This window comes from Gouania willdenowi, chromosome 16 (genome assembly GCF_900634775.1).
Source record: "Gouania willdenowi chromosome 16, fGouWil2.1, whole genome shotgun sequence".
Classification (NCBI taxonomy): domain Eukaryota; kingdom Metazoa; phylum Chordata; class Actinopteri; order Blenniiformes; family Gobiesocidae; genus Gouania; species Gouania willdenowi.
The window spans coordinates 23,026,313-23,043,153 of record NC_041059.1 but is presented as its reverse complement, the minus strand read 5'-3'; the positions used below and the strand labels follow the sequence as shown (position 1 = coordinate 23,043,153).

Genomic DNA, 16,841 nt, shown 5'->3' with positions numbered 1-16,841 from the left:
AGGATAGACTGATATAGACAGTGGCTAAATTATTTCCTTTTTTTTGCTAAATTTTAAGAGATGAAAAGATAAGACCGAGAAGCAACAACAGTTTAGAAATAAAGGTCAGCATTAGGTGGAGGATGGAGAGAGCTCCATTTAACAGCTTTGGATTTCCATCTGTGGCTTTCTCTACCCTTTGGCTTTACCGCTAATAAATAACAAAACCTGTCAGGTTGTTATATTTTTTAGGGGGTGAACCATACGTTAGAAATGGTCATAAAACTCTTGACCTTTTGTTTATACGATTAAAACAGAAAACCATCCTTTAAAACTGGTGAAGCCGAACAAACAGGTTTGAACAAATAACAGGCCAAACATTAATACAGGATGAAAAGATACAGTATGTGCAAAAGACCACGTCAGTGACAGCAAATGCAAAAAATAAATAAATAAAAAACCTTTTTTTTTTTTTAAACCTTTAATCTCGATACCTGCACATATTTGACAACATTTAGTTTTCCATCTTTAAACTATGCACACAATAATTGACAACATGGACTTATCAGTATTTACTTGTATTTCCGTCATATTTGGCATTCAATAACCCTTATTATAGATTGACATTAAGTGACACACCATCAGCACATGTGGTAAACTACACATGACAACCACACATCTTAGCAAACCTCACTAAGCTTCAGGGCTTGATTCCGAGACACAGAGCGAGCTCGTTTCTTTGGATCTTTCCGTCCTTGTTGACGTCACAATGACGCAGCATGATGACTCGAAGCTTGTCCAGTTCAGGAGCGGTCATATCAGGCTAGAGATGTGAAATCGAAAAAGGATAGAAGTCAGAAAATGTAGTTTTTAAATCGTTAATGAACTCTTCCATGATGTAACTAATGCAGGTGAGGAGCCTGTATCAGTGTAAAGACAATTTACAGCAGTGTTTTAAGTAAACTAGCACCAATGGCTGTACCAACCTCCTTTTACATACTGTATATATATAGCCGTCAGTGCGCTGTACACTATAATGCTGTGCATAAAGATACTCACCCTTACCAACCCCATCATATCTTTGACAAAACCATCCACCTCAACACCCTCCAACGTTCCATTCTTACTCTAGAAGTAAAAGAAATAAAAAAAAAAAAATAGGGTGAAAAAAGTCATCTCAAAATTGCTTATTTTCTAATTGCTTATAGTTTGGTTGAATTCCAAAAACTGTGCATACGCCTTACAGTATATTCAATGTAGCAGCTAGTATTTTGTTTATTCTTTGCAAATGTAGGTCTTGTCTCAAAATTGACCAACATGTTCAATACCCCTGTTAACTTGTGTGAGGAAAAGATCAACTCTGAGCCACACAGGAGAACAAGTATTATTTAATTCATCCCCAACTTGAGTAAAAAGTGTATAAAGACATTATGACATGCTACAAACTAAACAGGAAGCTTTTTGTGGTCGTGTTCGGAGTCATTCAATGTGATCTATTTTTCTATATTCTTACATTTCCTCTGTGAAGACAGAAAATTGTTATGCAATCGAATGGCTTTAAAAGTGAGCGAAATGCATCTAAGATAGTGAGGATATACTGTTCAGCACAAGTACAAACGGTGATCATAAAACTCCCTGACAACAGTCATAGATTATTTAAAAACATGAGAATCAGAGCAGATAAATGATGCTATTAAGAGTGATATCACCAAACATCACTTAGTTCAATTAAGGAAAAACAGGCTAAATAGATTCACTGATGCACCGTGGCTTCTTAGGCAGGGCAAGGCAAATTGACTTGTATAGCACATTTCATACAGGCAATGTAATGTTCTTTACATGATTAAAAAGTGCAACAGAAAACATTCAGTTTAAAAATCAATAACAATAAAACATTTTATGGGGTTTAAAACGAGCAGTAAAAACATGAAACAGAACAAAAATCTCTCTCTCAGTCATACGCAGTAGAGAAAAAGAGAAGTTTTTAAGTTTTCATTCATTAAAAATGTTCACATGTGATGCTGACTTCAGCTCTGCTACAGTTTGTTCCACTTCTTTGCAGCATAACAACTAAAAGCAGCAACACCATGCTTACTGTGAGCTCTGGGCTCCACTATCTGACCTGTGTCCATAGATCTGAGAGACCTGCTGGGTTCAGACCTGACTAACATCTCACTGATGTATTCTGGACCAAACCCATTCACACATTTATACACCAGCAGCAGAACTTTAAAGTCTATTTTGAGGCTGACTGGGAGCCAGTGTAAAGATTTCAAAACTGGAGTAATGTGTTCTGACCTCTTTGTTCTGGTTAAGACCTGAGCTACCACGTTCTGAACCAGCTGTAGCTGTTTGATGAAGACCATTACAATAGTCTAGCTTCTCCTGATCTTGATGAGTCATTAAACCTTTCACTCTGGAGATGTTATTTATGTGGCAGAAGCTGTTTTTCTAGTTGATTTAATCTGACGGCTGAATGTCAAATCTGAGTCAATCAGAACATCAAGGTTTTTGACTTGGTCTTTAGCTTTTAAAGATTGAGACTCAAAGTACTCACAGACAACAGTCTTATTTTTCCTATTACAAAGACAATCACCTCCATCTTATCAGGATTTAGTTGAAGGATGTTTTACTTCATCCAGCACTTTACCTTTTCTAAGCAGTCACACAACACCTCTATGAGACCATAGTCATCTGGGTTCAGTGATAGAAATACAACCCCTTGCAAAAATTGATGCAAGAATGGTTGGAGAATGTTCAGTTTCATTTTGTAGAACAAAGTAGATCACAGAAATGCCACACAACTGAAGTCATTTAAAATGGCAACTTTCTGGCTTTAAGAAAATCTGAAATAAATCAATTAAAAATAATTGTTGTAGTCAATAATTGCTTTCTTAGATCAAGCAGAGTGAAAAAATTATAGAATCACTCAGTTCTTGATTTCTTTTAGTGTTTCTAAAAGCCAGAATGTTACAATTTTAAATTACTTTAGTTTTGTGGCATGTCTGTGATCTACTTATTTTCTACAAAATGAAACAACTGAATGAACATCCTCCAAGACTGATGATTCCATATTTTTTGCCAGGGGTTGTAGTTGTGCGTCATCTGATTGGCTCCGACAATTAACCTTACAGTTCTAGAGAATTTTTCCAAAATGAAGCATATAAAGGCTAAACAGAAGAGGTCCAAGAACAGAGCCCTGAGGAACCCCACAGGACATTGGTAATCTGTCAGATTCAAAGTTTCCGATGCTAACAAAATAACTTAAAGTATGACTTAAACCATTGCAGTACTTTTCTGTTTAGTCCAAACCACGTTTTCAATCTGTGCAACAAAATGTTTTGGTCCACAGTGTCAAACGCAGCACTTAGACCCAATAGAATGAGAACAGATACTTTTCCTGAATCAGTGTTCAACCTCATGTCATTGATCACTTTGAAAAGAGCAGCTTCTGTGCTGTGATGAGAATGAAAGCATGACTGAAATTTATCAAACATTTTGTTGAATGTTAATTGATTCAAATTCCCCACCTAGTGTTCTCTTACTTACAACATCATAGTGATTAAAGATCTTCTCAAAGTCTCTCTTTCGCTCCTCTTTGCTGGAGGCCTTGAATGAAAGTAAATGACAGTAGAATATGAGTAGAATGCAGACTTATTCATGAAATGTGTTGATTTACACTTACATCCATCTGGAACTGGATCAGGAAATTCTCTTCTAGGGCTAAAATCCTTAGGAGACAAAACAAAAATGTTTAACTTAAAAAAAAAAACAAAAAAAAAACAATGGAAGCAAAATCATGCTTTAAAAAAATGGGTAAAACAGGACGAAATTACTTTTAGTGCAGCAAATATTTTGTAAAAATGCTTTTAGAAAATACCTTGCCATATCATTGAGGTCCAGTCTACCATCCTTGTTTTTGTCGAAGATCTTCATCTGTAAAATAATAATGCATTGGATTTTATATGGAGCTTTTGTTTTGGCTTATTTTCCATCTGTATGTCTGGAATTCTAGTATCTGCTCATTCTATACTTCATACACAGCAATTTTATCTAAAATCCAATATTTTCAAATAGAATTGAAATACAAGAAATTATTCAACTTTTTCTAAAATGTTGTTGTGCAAAACACTGCATTCCAAAAGTTAAGGTCTACTTGTAAGTGAGGTGTCACCACGTTTAAAAAATATCAAATTATTATTAGAGAAATATCTTTATATGAAGGAGCTTCTGTAAGACATACAATAAGGTTTTAAAAAAAGAATCCTTGGAAACAATTAAATCCTAAATACACACAGCACTGAGCTTCACAAGTGAGAACACTTCAGCATCCGATAAACACGTTTTCAAAGGTTAAAAAAAAAAAAAGCCGTCAAAACTGACATGCTGCTTCTCTATTGGTGAGATTTACTGGACTGTGTGTGTGTGTGTGTGTGTGTGTGTGTAGTGTTTGCACTACCATGGTGTCGGTGTACTCCTCCAGCTTGGTAGGGGACACTTGCTTGTGGTGCATCTTGAACAAGTCTTCCAGAAAGGCCTGAGAGGGACACAGTTTATCACAATCACACAACGGCTAGCAGCTAGCAGTCACAAAAAAAATAATAATAATCTAGCAATGTGCAAGTACGCTCAGAGTTAGTATTAAAACGCATTCTTTTTTTCCCCATTACAAAAAAAAAAAAATAAAATAGTCCCATATTGTCCCGTTTAGATATCATCCCACATCTATTAAGAATATATTGTTTGTGTGAAAAATGTTGTTGTCAGAACAGGAACAGATAAAGATCAGTGTGTGTAGCAGACAAGGAAATGGCTAAGTTTGTGTAACGATGCTGTATTTTCTCTACGTGTGATTGCCTCACCTTCAGCTCCTGAGCCGATATGTAACCACTGCAGTCCACGTCGTACTTTCTCCATATCTACAGCGTTTAAAAGAGTAGATTAGCAAAAAAAAAAAAAATGCTTTTTTAAGAACTAGAGTTGGAAAACTAAATTATCATGCTCCTGAATTTAGTTTTTAATGATAAGAGTTTACAGGTGAAATAAAACAGTCGGCATAGGTCAATGCAGAAGGAATTACAGTAAATGGCCAAAAAAGAAGAATGCAATGTGTTTGAATACATCTGCTGGAGGCTCGACATGTTGCTGGTCATTCTGAATCTGTGTATCATTCGGTCAATCGTTTTTCATTATGTAACAAAAACACTCATTATTTGATATTTGTTTCCAAAACCAAATTGGAAAACCCCTTGTTTTTCAAATTCAAGTTCTTTTGCTTCAGTACAGAAAACAAAAAACGGAAAACTAACACCTTTATTTGTTTTCTCCATTACCGATTTGCCAAAGTACGTGACCCGGAAGTGAAGCGTTACACATTCTGAGATATCTTTAGCTCTGCCACACTTAGGAGTCTCTAAATCCTCTGAAATGTCCGTGAGGAGATTCTGTGCCCAACAACAGCTAAAGCGAAACGGACACGTTTCTGATGCACAGTTTGTTTTTCATGCCGCACTGCCGTTAGTAGGGATGTAACGATTAATCGTAAGGCAGTTAAAAATCGATTCATAGGTATCACGGTTGATATCAATTTTCTGAAAATTGAATCGCAGTACTTTTTTTAACCAGCAGCCTCCACAAGTGTAGGCGGCGGGCGGAGTCTGCTAATACTTTCTTTCTGGCCGCCTTCTACTCTTAAATATGTTAATAAATGATTCATTACCCCTTTAACACCGAAAGAATATCTGTAATATTACTTGAATATCTGTAAAAGTCACGTTTTTTTATTAGCTCTGTCTGCTAGCATAGCTTCTCTTCTTCACTGCAAGATATCTGCATGCCAGCCGACCACTGTGTTACCAGCGCCCTCTGCTGGTCCAAACAAATATGACGTAATTTTTTTTTTTAAAGTCCAATTGTTAAGGCACAAAATACATTTTCAGTTGCACTTTTAAAAAGAAAAAGAACTATTATGCAGTTTTGCATTGTTTATTATAGAACCAGAATTTAAATTAATAGGCTTCATTTTCATTTGTATTATTCCTTTGTTTATTTCATTCAAGGTTTATTTTTAGTTAAATTGCATTGTTTTGAATAACAATGAAAAATAAAAGGAAAATACAGTATTTTCTAGTTTTTTCTCCAAAAAAAAAAATTTGTCTACAGTCCCATTTTGCAAAATAAATCGTTAGAGAATCGTATCGTGAATCCAGTATCGTGAATCAAATCGTATCGGGAGTTGAGTGAATCGTTACATTCCTAGCCGTTAGCATAGCCGTTAGTGTCGGATGAGAGTACACTTCCGGGTCACGTACTTTGGCAAATCGGTAATGGAGAAAACGAATAAAGGTGTTCGTTTTCCGTTTTTCGTTTTCTGTACCGAAGCAAAAGAGCTTGAATTAGAAAAACAAGGCGTTTTCCGTTTTGGTTTTGGAAACAAATATCATATAATGAGTGTTTTTTTCCGTTTTTCATGTTTTTGTTACATAATAAAAAATGAACAAACAAATGATGCAAGGATTATTCTGGCTCTACACTGCAGCTTTTTCTCTGATGTGCAAACAGTTAGAAAATCCATCTGGGGGCTTGTGGTCAAACCTTAGACACATTCATTAATGTTCCTCAGCTCAACAGGCCTAATGTCTTGTAGAGTCAAATTCACCTCAGTCCATGATGATCTGTTGGCTTGAAACGGAGCCACATTGTTGCACATTAGCTCACATCCTGTATGAGTGTGGTCACTGTGGCGTCTTACCTTCATAAAGTCAACGCTGTTGTCTAGTGGAGCTTCTCTGCGAAACACCAACAAGAAATTCTCATCCTCAGGAAGGATCATGTTGGCCAACTGGAACACAAATCAGATTCTTTTTTTTTTTTTTCAAACTCAATACAATTGTTTGAATTCATTCAAATGTTTTTACCATGTGCAAACCTAAAAAAAAAAAAAAAATCACAATCTGAAAGCTCCTCCCACAACCAAACACCTGATTCAAAAGAGCCAATCAGCTCCGCAGATCACTGCTCGTTAATGAGTATCAGGTGTGTGAATCCTTTGATCCATTGATTTTCACAGTAAATGCTTTTGTTTGAATCAAGAGTCGTGTTGGAACAATTCCAGTATATTTCTATGGAATATTAAAAAATGTAAACTTTTCATTGGAAATATATATTAGAATTAAATTGGAAGTTATTTTAAATAACCGATACTAATTATTTTGGATTACACTAAAATACATTTTCCCATCTATATTTTAAATCTCTGTTAAGGGCCAACTTTTTAGATTTTTTTTAAAAATTCCTGGTATTTCCCACAGAATGTTTTTGACTTTGAAAATTCCTGGAATTTTGCAACCCTAGTCGAAATGTTATGTTTTTCTTATTTTAGATTGGATGCTAATATTCATGTTTGGATATGATGCAGTTAATTTCAAAAAGTCCATGTCCAAAAAATAATTCTAATGAAAAGTGTATATATTTATGAATATTCCCCAAATCCCTTTGCAACCCTAATCAAAAGGTCTTAAACCCAATCAAATAATACAATAAAAAAAAAAAAAAAAAAGAACTTGCATTATGCTGAAAGAGAAACAGTTTGTAAGATTTGTAATTACTTTGGAGTGTTTTTTAGATAGAACTCAAACAGCATGGTTGGTGAAATAAATCCTGCTGCATGCTGATCTATTTATATTGTAACAGTGTGTCTTTTCATGATTTAGATGATCCGGCTCTGCATTAAGGCTGTTCTTGGCTCCTTCCTCCTCCGTGAGCCTGTGTTGGCCCCTCCTTTAGCAGAAAAGGCCTTCCATTAGCAGATTAAAGCAGACTTCACCATCATTCTGATTAAAATACGAGACAATACTGCAGTCGGACTGATCATAAAACCAAGTGAGGTTCAGCTCAGCCGCATTGCACCAACTTACATAGTTCGAACAATTTATTACATACAGCTATTACACTATTAAAAACCAATAGCAGAAATTAAGTTTAATCCAACCTGGATAAAAGATCACCTGTCTACGGTCAAACTGTGCAGCAGTATTAAGACAATGCTTGTTCCAGACAGGGTGATCTGAGTGGATTTTCACACACAGTCATCACTTTGGTTTCCCCCCGAAAAATATGCAGTAATCTGCAAATTTCTGCATTGGAATCATAAGTCAAAACTCAACAAGCTCTATTTTAAACCTTGAAGTGGAAGTGCTAATGCAGCTTAGCACCACACCTACACTTCTTAGCCAAAAAAAACCAAAAACTAGGGCCACAGGTTACACCGGCTCATCAAACTTAGACGACTGATGGCTGACACAGCCTGACCTGGTTAGTCCTGATTTCTCTGATCCACTCAGATGGTATAGCACCTGAATCAAATCAAATAAATAAATCATTCTGCTTTGTTTTCATGGTTCATGGAGTTAAACAAAAGGAGGAAACATGACGATGCAGAGGCTGAAAGACAATGTTGTGAGAAAACATGCATTGATTTCTTCTCCAGCTTTAAGTATAAAAGCCAAAGCTAAAGAGGTCTGTGTCTTTATTCTATTAGGACTATTAGGGAAATGGCCTGAGAAATGCATAAAAAGTGATTTTCTTTGAAGGAAATAAATTCACTTAAATGGCCAGTGGCTGGAAATCAATGGCAGTCAAAAAAAAAAAAATAGTTTCTTTTGGGGGTATGTATTATTATTGTTTATTTTGAGGTGTTTCAGTTTAACACTGCAGTGCTGTTCACTATAAGATGTTGGGATCCAAGGCACTAGATATTAGTGCTTTACACAGGATGAATGTTACTCTGTTTGCAGACTACCTCTGTCTTTATCTTTGCTAGCAGAAATGAACTTTAACACTTGTTAAATGAGATACAGGCTGAATCATTGTTACGGATATACTGTAACAGATGGAAATATAAAAAATGTAGACCTCAGAAAAGAGGAGAGGCATGACAGGAAGTAAAAAGGTTTCAGAAGAAGATATTCCATGCATGAGAAGCCAAATAAAGTCTACAGAAAGAAGAAGTCTTCTATGGCTTTAACTGCAGTCAGCCATTAGAGTGCAAGAGGTGCAGTTACTGCAGATGATTCTAGATGTATAGAGTGTATGTACAGTAGCTCTACCTCCTGAATCTGTAGCTTCCCATCAGCTGTGACATCATAAGCAGACATGAACCTCTGCTTCAGTCTCTTCACCTTCTCCTCAGTGATCTTCTCCTGCACAGAGACAGAACGCTGCCATCATACATGGTGACAATGTTTAATGGCATATAATGCATGTGGAGCAACGAGTGTAACATATTACATTAATGAAACACACACACTGAGTTATGAACATCTTACAAAACGAGTTGAATAGGTGACAAATCTCTTCAAAGTGAGTCACATTTATTTGCAGCATTGTCACCATGGAGACACATTTGATCCAGCATTATTAAGACCTGCTGCCGAGGGCTGTGTTGTTCTTAAGCTTTCACACGATATACTTCTTTGTTATGTTTAAAACTCTCCACTTTGTATCCAGGACATGGATTTGACAGATAAAATAATAAATGAAGTATATGTCCTGTGGTTTTGAGTGTGAGTCATCTTTCTTAGAACAAAACTCAGAGAGAATAAAATAATAAAATAAAATTAAAACTGGAAAAAAAAGAATAATATATTTTCTTCCTTTTTAGGTTCAAATCAGGACGTTAACTCAATATTAAAGATACTTATAAAACTTTCATCATATAGGATACAAGTTAGGCACCATGTCTTCATTTATACAATGTCAAACAAACACAAAAATCTGTAAACATTTATTCCAATTACTGTTTTTTGTGCTTCTCCATAATTCTATGCCACAATTGTTCACTGTAACTGTAGAAACATGAGGTGATAATAATCCACCCTTATGTCAGACATTTAGCTTTGGAATAAAACCCATTTCATTAAAGTCAATGTGCTTTATTACTGGGCCATTACAAAGAATGGTAGTATGTCTTGTAAAAGATCAATAGAAAGTCTCACAATGATCCACTCTGTGGTTTGGGTCCCTTTAGGTTTCCACCAGAACAAAAGAGATGAGTGAAGAGCTCAGTAGCTCAGTTTAAATGTATCCACTTCTGGTTCTTTTCAGGCTAATATTGATGGAGAGTAAACAGTAGAGACACTAAGGTGACATGTGGTCAGTGGTCTGTTTGTTTCAGTAGAACCCAATTTGTATCCCAGTGAGTCGGCAAACACACAAAAGCACGCTGCGAGAGATGTTTCCTCATTTACAGTATGTGTCCATTGTGTTTGTGTCTGCTCACGGGAGGAGGAAAGCTCCATCTTTACAGGATAAGAGCATTTTACTGTGCTGGGTAAACACAATAGGCCATTAGCAAACAGACACACACACACACACACACACACACACACACACACACACACACACTCTCTAAATGCTCTTTTTTCTAGTCCATCTGTAGACTAAATAGATTTCTCCATTACAGTGTCCAGAGCTCTGTGATGCAGTTAATTGTAACATCCTTACTCATACCCCACCCATCCCCAGAGCACTGAAGAACACATCCAAACCTTCATTTTCTTTAAAATTGCATTAAAAATACATTACAACACTTCAACAAACTTCAATTCATACAGTTTTATCCATGGGGCCTGTATGCCTGTATACTGCATTGACCTTAATGCAAAAAAAGGTTTAAAACATGAAACATCCTGAATACAGCAAATGACATGTATTATTGCATATGCTTCATCAGTGGTCATCAGATGGAAAGGATCTAGATCTGCTGTTTTGTTGATGCTCAGCTGCCTCCAGTGATCCCTACAATGAAGCTCTGTCATCACAAGTTAATCATGGATGAATCCAAACCAAGCACACTTACCTTTGGGCTCAATTTTTTCATCATGTGACGGAAAAACTCATCAAGTTCTTTGCCCTCAATGTACCCATTATCTGCCCAGAAAAAAAATGAAACATATATGGAATTTGTTAGATAAAATATACATTAAAAAGTTATAAATATAAAGACAAAAACACACTTTATTTACTTTGTGAAGTTTGTCAAACTAAATATTAGCTATATGTATATATATATATATATATATATATATATATATATATATATATATATACGTAATTTAATCTGCTATTACACATTTCAGGTGTATTCATGAAAATAATAATGTGCACTTCATTTAATGGTCTTACCATCAGCATCAAAGTGCTGCCAGATTTGCAGGAAACCAGCAGCATCCAGGCGATCAAAGCCAGTGTCCATGGTTCCAGTCCACTAAGGTGTTCACTGCTACTAAAAGCCTGCAGAGGCACAATGGACTGGACCTTCTGTCTGTCTGACATATGTTGCTGTGAGTTGGTGAAACCACGCCCCTTCTGCATGAGTGATTAAAATGGTTCACACTCAACATTTGCCCTCTAGTGGTTACAGTGAGTTACAGTGTATTTATTTTTAGAGCTTTGCAAAAATATTGACATGATTTAAATGTATTTCATGTTATTTAATTACCAAATAAACAGACGCATAAAGAGTGCTGATATATCCTACTCAAGCAGAAGTACTGTTACTTGACTGAAATTATACTTAAGTACAAGTAAGTTATACATAAAATACTCAAGTACAAGTAAAAAGTAGCTCAATTAAATAGTACTCAAAGTAAAGGTTACTAGTTACTAGGAGTGTGTATTGCCGGCATCTGGCGATACGATTCGTATCCCGAAACATAGGTCACGATACGATTAAAGTACAAGGTGATTATTGTGATTATGTTTTTAATATATGACTTAAGAAACACCTAATCTGTAAATGTGTACACCTTCATTATATATGAAATATATTTTATTGGCATTTTCACACTCAAAACTTTGGCTTTAACATGTCATGTGCCAACAACTTAACATAAAAAAAGTTAACATACAATCTGCCTGTGGCTTTTTAATCAACTTTGACTTTAGTGCAACTTAACTGAGGTATATGCCTAGAACAACAATTAAACACAGAAAGTTAGTATTTTCTTTTTAGATTTTATTGAAAAAACACAAGCTGGTCAACATGTCCAGGTTTCAGTGAATTTATTTGTGCAGTTACAATGTCTCCTGCAGTGGAAAATACTTTCCTGGATAAATAATAATAAATAAAAAAAAAAAAAATCGATATGGATGCATTTTGAATCGATCCAAGAATTGCGTGAAAATATATAATATATTATATATATAAACTATATATTTGTTTTTTTCAACACCCCTACTTTCGTTTATTTTTAGTAATGAACCTTGCCACGGTTCCCTTGTATACAGTAAACATCACATAATGTATAAACTAAAAAGGAAAAGACCAAATCTTGCACAATTAATTTATTTTCCACAAAGGCATCTGTACAAAATAAAGGTGTGTCAAAATGTACAATTATTTTTCAAAATAAAATAACACAAATGAAAGCAATTCAAAATGAAATAAATGTTCAGGCTCTAAGTATAGATACATTTATGAACTCAAACTTAGAAAATAACGTCAATTTAATGCTGTTTTGGTGCCGTACATTACGTTTAATCTGGTCGCTCGACATGTGATGTGACGCATTTGATTGTGATCTAGTCATTCAATTTTTTGTAGTTTCACAATTTCCGTTGATCATTTTAAAACAAAAATAATAATTTGCTCAGTAATGGTTGGGTGTAGAAATTGAATAAATTACTTCTTTTGAAAAGTACTCGTAAAAGCAAGTCAATTACAGTAACGTGAGTACTTGTCTGTAATCTGTAACCGGTACTTTTATCTCTGCAAATAAAAAAAACAATGCAAGCAAAAAAAAAAAAACAAGCCATGAACACACTTCTCATTTTTATTTTTAATGCAATTTATCCAGCACACAAACCATTGCATATCTCATGTTATGAATTATATAACTTAAAAGCAAGTAACTGATTACAATTAAAAACGGATTACAACAAAAAATATTTTCTACATTTATGAACACAATGTACAAGTGAAAAACAAACAAACAAAAAGACATCATTAGCCTGGGTTGCCTTTTTAAATAGATTACAAACAAAGTGTGAGAGTGTACAAAAACAACAAGATTCCCCGTGCTCACGTGTGTTAAAACACCAATGTGTGTATGACATGCATTTTCAACACATCCATACACCTACATGTATGAAAACACACACACACACACACACACACACACACATGTATATATACATTAGCTACAGTACAGCGACTGCTGCTGTTTCACATGTTCCAGTGGAATCAGCTGAAGAACGCTGACTTTAATTCACAGTTTGGAGTTATCGATTCTCCTCAGTGAAATTAAACCACAGGCTCCTCCTGCCTGTGGTTTAGTTTCACTGAATAAAAGAAAAAGGGGCAGGCTACTGTGCATTGGCCAAGTGTCTGAAGAAGGAAGCACCGGAAAGTATTTAATAGTACCACACTTTTTTTTTTTTTTAAGTCTGAGTTCTAAGTTTTAAAGAATGCAATGAAAAATAATTAATAAATGGAGTTTGTATAAAAAAAGAGAGGAAAAACACAATGATTACTTTAGGAGATGTCTGTATTATTATTTATTAGGAGCACCAGTGAAATGTTTGATCAGAGCAGAGTTGAACTCATAAGTTAATAATATATAATAGAAAGCTGTGCCCTTTTTTCACACTTCATCACTTACACTTTTCTCAAGATGTTTCTTTTCTTTCCCTCACATCGCAAATACGCTCCATTTGATGACTGTTGTACAGCTGAATGATATATAACAATATGGCTTCATACTTTCATCTTCTTTACTCAGATTTTGACCTAACCATCTAAGTGTTTCCCAACCTTTGCTTGTCCAGTATTGTTTTGCCTGTTTGATATGAAGCCTCAGTTTAGTTTAATATAGCATCCTCATGAAAGGTTGTGTATTTAACGACATCAAGTGTAATAGGATGGTATAGCATAGTTAACTACACGCACCAGGCTTTATGGAGGATATTGCCTCCTTTATGCGTTTATTGGTGTTTGCAGACCTTTTAATGGTGACATTAAAGGTTCTGCGAACACTGGTTGGTTGAGATACTTGAATTTGGCTCAAACTGAATATATATGATCAGTCTAAAATGGATCTCTAGCGAATCTCTACAATAAATGGAAAAAAAACCTTTAACGCCTGTTTTGTATATATAAAAAACACATTTAATTATTGTTGAAAGCCAATACAGTTTTATGCAATTGTATTTTAATTTATTGGTCTTATTTTGACAAATAAGAAAGTGAACAGGGGCGCTTTAAGAGTAAACATTGTTTTATCTCCTCCTTAAAAAGTTGGCTTTTTATGCTAATTTTTTTTTTGCTAATGCTATGAAGCACAATACTTCTTTACGACTTGATAAAAAGCTTTAATAGGGTGAAAATGCTTTCATTTGAGCTGACCGCTTCCTGAACACTGCCCATTAGCAGAGAATGGATCCATCCAGCTGTGCTAATGCTATCTATGATCTATTGGATAATGACAATTTCTTCTTTCTTCATTTTTGCAGATTTCACAGGAAACGCATTGACTTTGTGATTCCTGCACTGAGCACTTCTGCAGCATGACATCAGGTTACATGTACGTGTCTTTGCCTTTGAATATCTACGTCAGGATTATTACGTACTTCACACGTCCGGTAACAACAATAGTCACGCTCGGTATTGCACTTTCAGGACACGCACACGCACACGCACACGCGCACACACACACACACACACACACCGTGTGCAGAATCATAGACAGTTTTTTTTTTTTTATCCACAGTGTCCTCAGAAAACAGTGTTAACAGTGCTAAAGCCGTATCAATGAACGATGAGGATAAAGTGTGTCACATTATGTGTTCACTACACTTATCTCTGGCTGTTTATTTGTTAGTCCTTTAGTGATGAGGTGAATCAGTCCTTTGTAGGAAAGTTCAGAGTTGCAGTGTTAGTACGCTACGGTACATAGAGTGATTTGTTGGTGCTGAAACCTGTATATTTCTGTAAAAAAATAATTGCATAATTGTTTTTTTTCTGTTCTAAAATCTGCAAAGTAAAGAGTTGAGAGACAAATGCACTGAAACACAGAAGAACCATGTTATTGAGTTTTAGTCTGATTATGTTTGACTTCAAGTATAAGATCATGAAGGTGGAGGTTTGTTCCCTGGGAGGTGAGGTTAGGAAACAAACCTCGACATGTGACACTAACAAAGGTCTTACATTTTTCACTGCAAACTCAGGTCTTACATTTACAGAAAGTTTTTGCTAAAACAAGTTAGTTTAAGCCACGACCTGAGGTTAGTTTTTAGTGACACAATATTTCCACCTCACAGCAAAGAGGAACGACAGGGTCACAAACAGGTTTAGAGAGAAGGAAGAAGGAAGTGCTTTTTCTCCCAGTTTTGGTTTAGATCAGATCTCCTGCAGTGTAACCAAAGTCTTCATCCCATTAAAAAACATCCTGATACCAGCTGATCTGAAAGGCATTTTAAATGCTCCAGCAGATCCAATCTGATTTGTACTGTGTATGTACAGTTACAAAAACTAATATAAATGACCTAACTAAAATATTCTCCTTTAGTTTATTATTTCCATATTAGAAAATGTAAGGCTTTATTTAACAAGCAAGGCGTTAGTCCTGCTCATATCAAAATAAAGTCTTTGTCTGCTTCCTCCCCAGAGTCTGATGACTTCTTGCCTGCTGCTTTGTCCTTGTTTAGGGTTGGACTTTGGTCCTTGGTCCTGGAGGAGCCGTGGTCCTCAGAGGGGTTGATAGAGCGGTGGAGGGAGTCTGACTGACGCACTGAAAGGAGAGAAAATACAGTGTTTGAGAGGGATGGGAAGTGTTGTGCTCAAGACCACATTATTTGAGACCAAAACTTTCCAGACCAAGACTTCTGGGAGTCCAGACCAAGTCAAGACCGAGGACATAAAATCAATTTAAGGTTGAACAGTTAAAGAACATTCTCTCTTTAGTTTTAGTTTCTGTTAAATACATTTGACAGACAAAAAAAGGTAATGCATGAATTGAAGATATTTATCATTTTACCAAGTTCTTCTCCTCATTATCACATTAATAAAGAAGAATAGCAGAAATCAGTGCTGGTCTGAAACTGAGACAAGTCAGAGTAAAATTGCTTTTGAGTCTGAGGCAGGACCAACACCTTTAGAATGCAAGACTGATCTCAAGTACAACATGGGTAGGGATGGGTACCACATTTTTAAAAACTTTTTAAAATGAGCTTCAGACCGAGCAGCAGCTGAACCCCCACTCCACGCAGAAACATGGCAGCTGTAAATGTAGCTTCACTCCTGAACAGCTGCTGTACGACGACAAGAGAGTTGGAGAACAAGCTGCTAAGGTCTTCAGGACTACGTCTAGAGCGGAGGGCAGATACATTTCCCGGTTATGTCGCGCACACACACACGCATGCACGCTCTTCGGTGTCCAACAACCCGTTGAAACAGACAAATGTTCAATATTAAAGGCTCCGCCCTTTAACAAGACTCTCCCATCACCTTGTGGCTGCATGTGTTGAATAAACAAAGCAGGCTCCTCGGCACACACTGTTATTAGGAGAAACAGGATTAGAACCAACTAATCTCTGGCACTAGCAATAGCACCGAACCAAACCGTTGTCCTTTTGGAAGAAAAAGGGTAACAGAGAGATGCTGGCTCCGCTTTCAGAGCCGTAGACTCAGATATCAAACCAGACATGGCTGCTCTGCTTCAGCCAAGCTATGAAAAAGTTCAGTTCTGCTCAAATGCAAGTGAAATGCTTGCAATATAGAGCCCTGTCACATAGAGCTGCTGAATTTGTGCATTATAGGCAGGTAGATGTAGGAAAGGGTTTTAGTGATGAAGAGATTTGTGAAA

At 36.0% G+C, this 16,841-nt stretch overlaps 2 protein-coding genes across 4 annotated transcripts in view; both read right to left on the bottom strand.

Moving 5' to 3' along the window:
- Positions 1–454: 454 nt before the first annotated feature.
- On the bottom strand, positions 455–11,316 carry scgn (secretagogin, EF-hand calcium binding protein). The gene is made up of 11 exons (XM_028470590.1): positions 11,164–11,316; positions 10,838–10,908; positions 9,087–9,179; positions 6,731–6,820; positions 4,842–4,898; positions 4,439–4,516; positions 3,860–3,915; positions 3,665–3,710; positions 3,529–3,588; positions 1,039–1,107; positions 455–802 (listed from the first exon to the last, which is right to left on the bottom strand). Exons 1-11 carry the CDS (start codon positions 11,231–11,233, stop codon positions 680–682), a joined length of 813 nt encoding a protein of 270 aa, XP_028326391.1. The 5' UTR covers positions 11,234–11,316; the 3' UTR covers positions 455–679.
- A 1,487-nt stretch (positions 11,317–12,803) lies between these two features.
- Positions 12,804–16,841, bottom strand: part of LOC114477722 (F-actin-uncapping protein LRRC16A-like) — a 64,019-nt gene continuing 59,981 nt past the window's right edge. For 2 of the 3 annotated variants that reach the window (XM_028470226.1, XM_028470227.1), the window contains one exon: positions 12,804–15,767. In XM_028470226.1, the coding sequence (XP_028326027.1) occupies positions 15,607–15,767 (161 nt within the window). In that variant the 3' untranslated portion in view covers positions 12,804–15,606. The remainder of the gene's footprint in view (positions 15,768–16,841) is intronic. The other variant, XM_028470228.1, reaches the window with a different exon arrangement.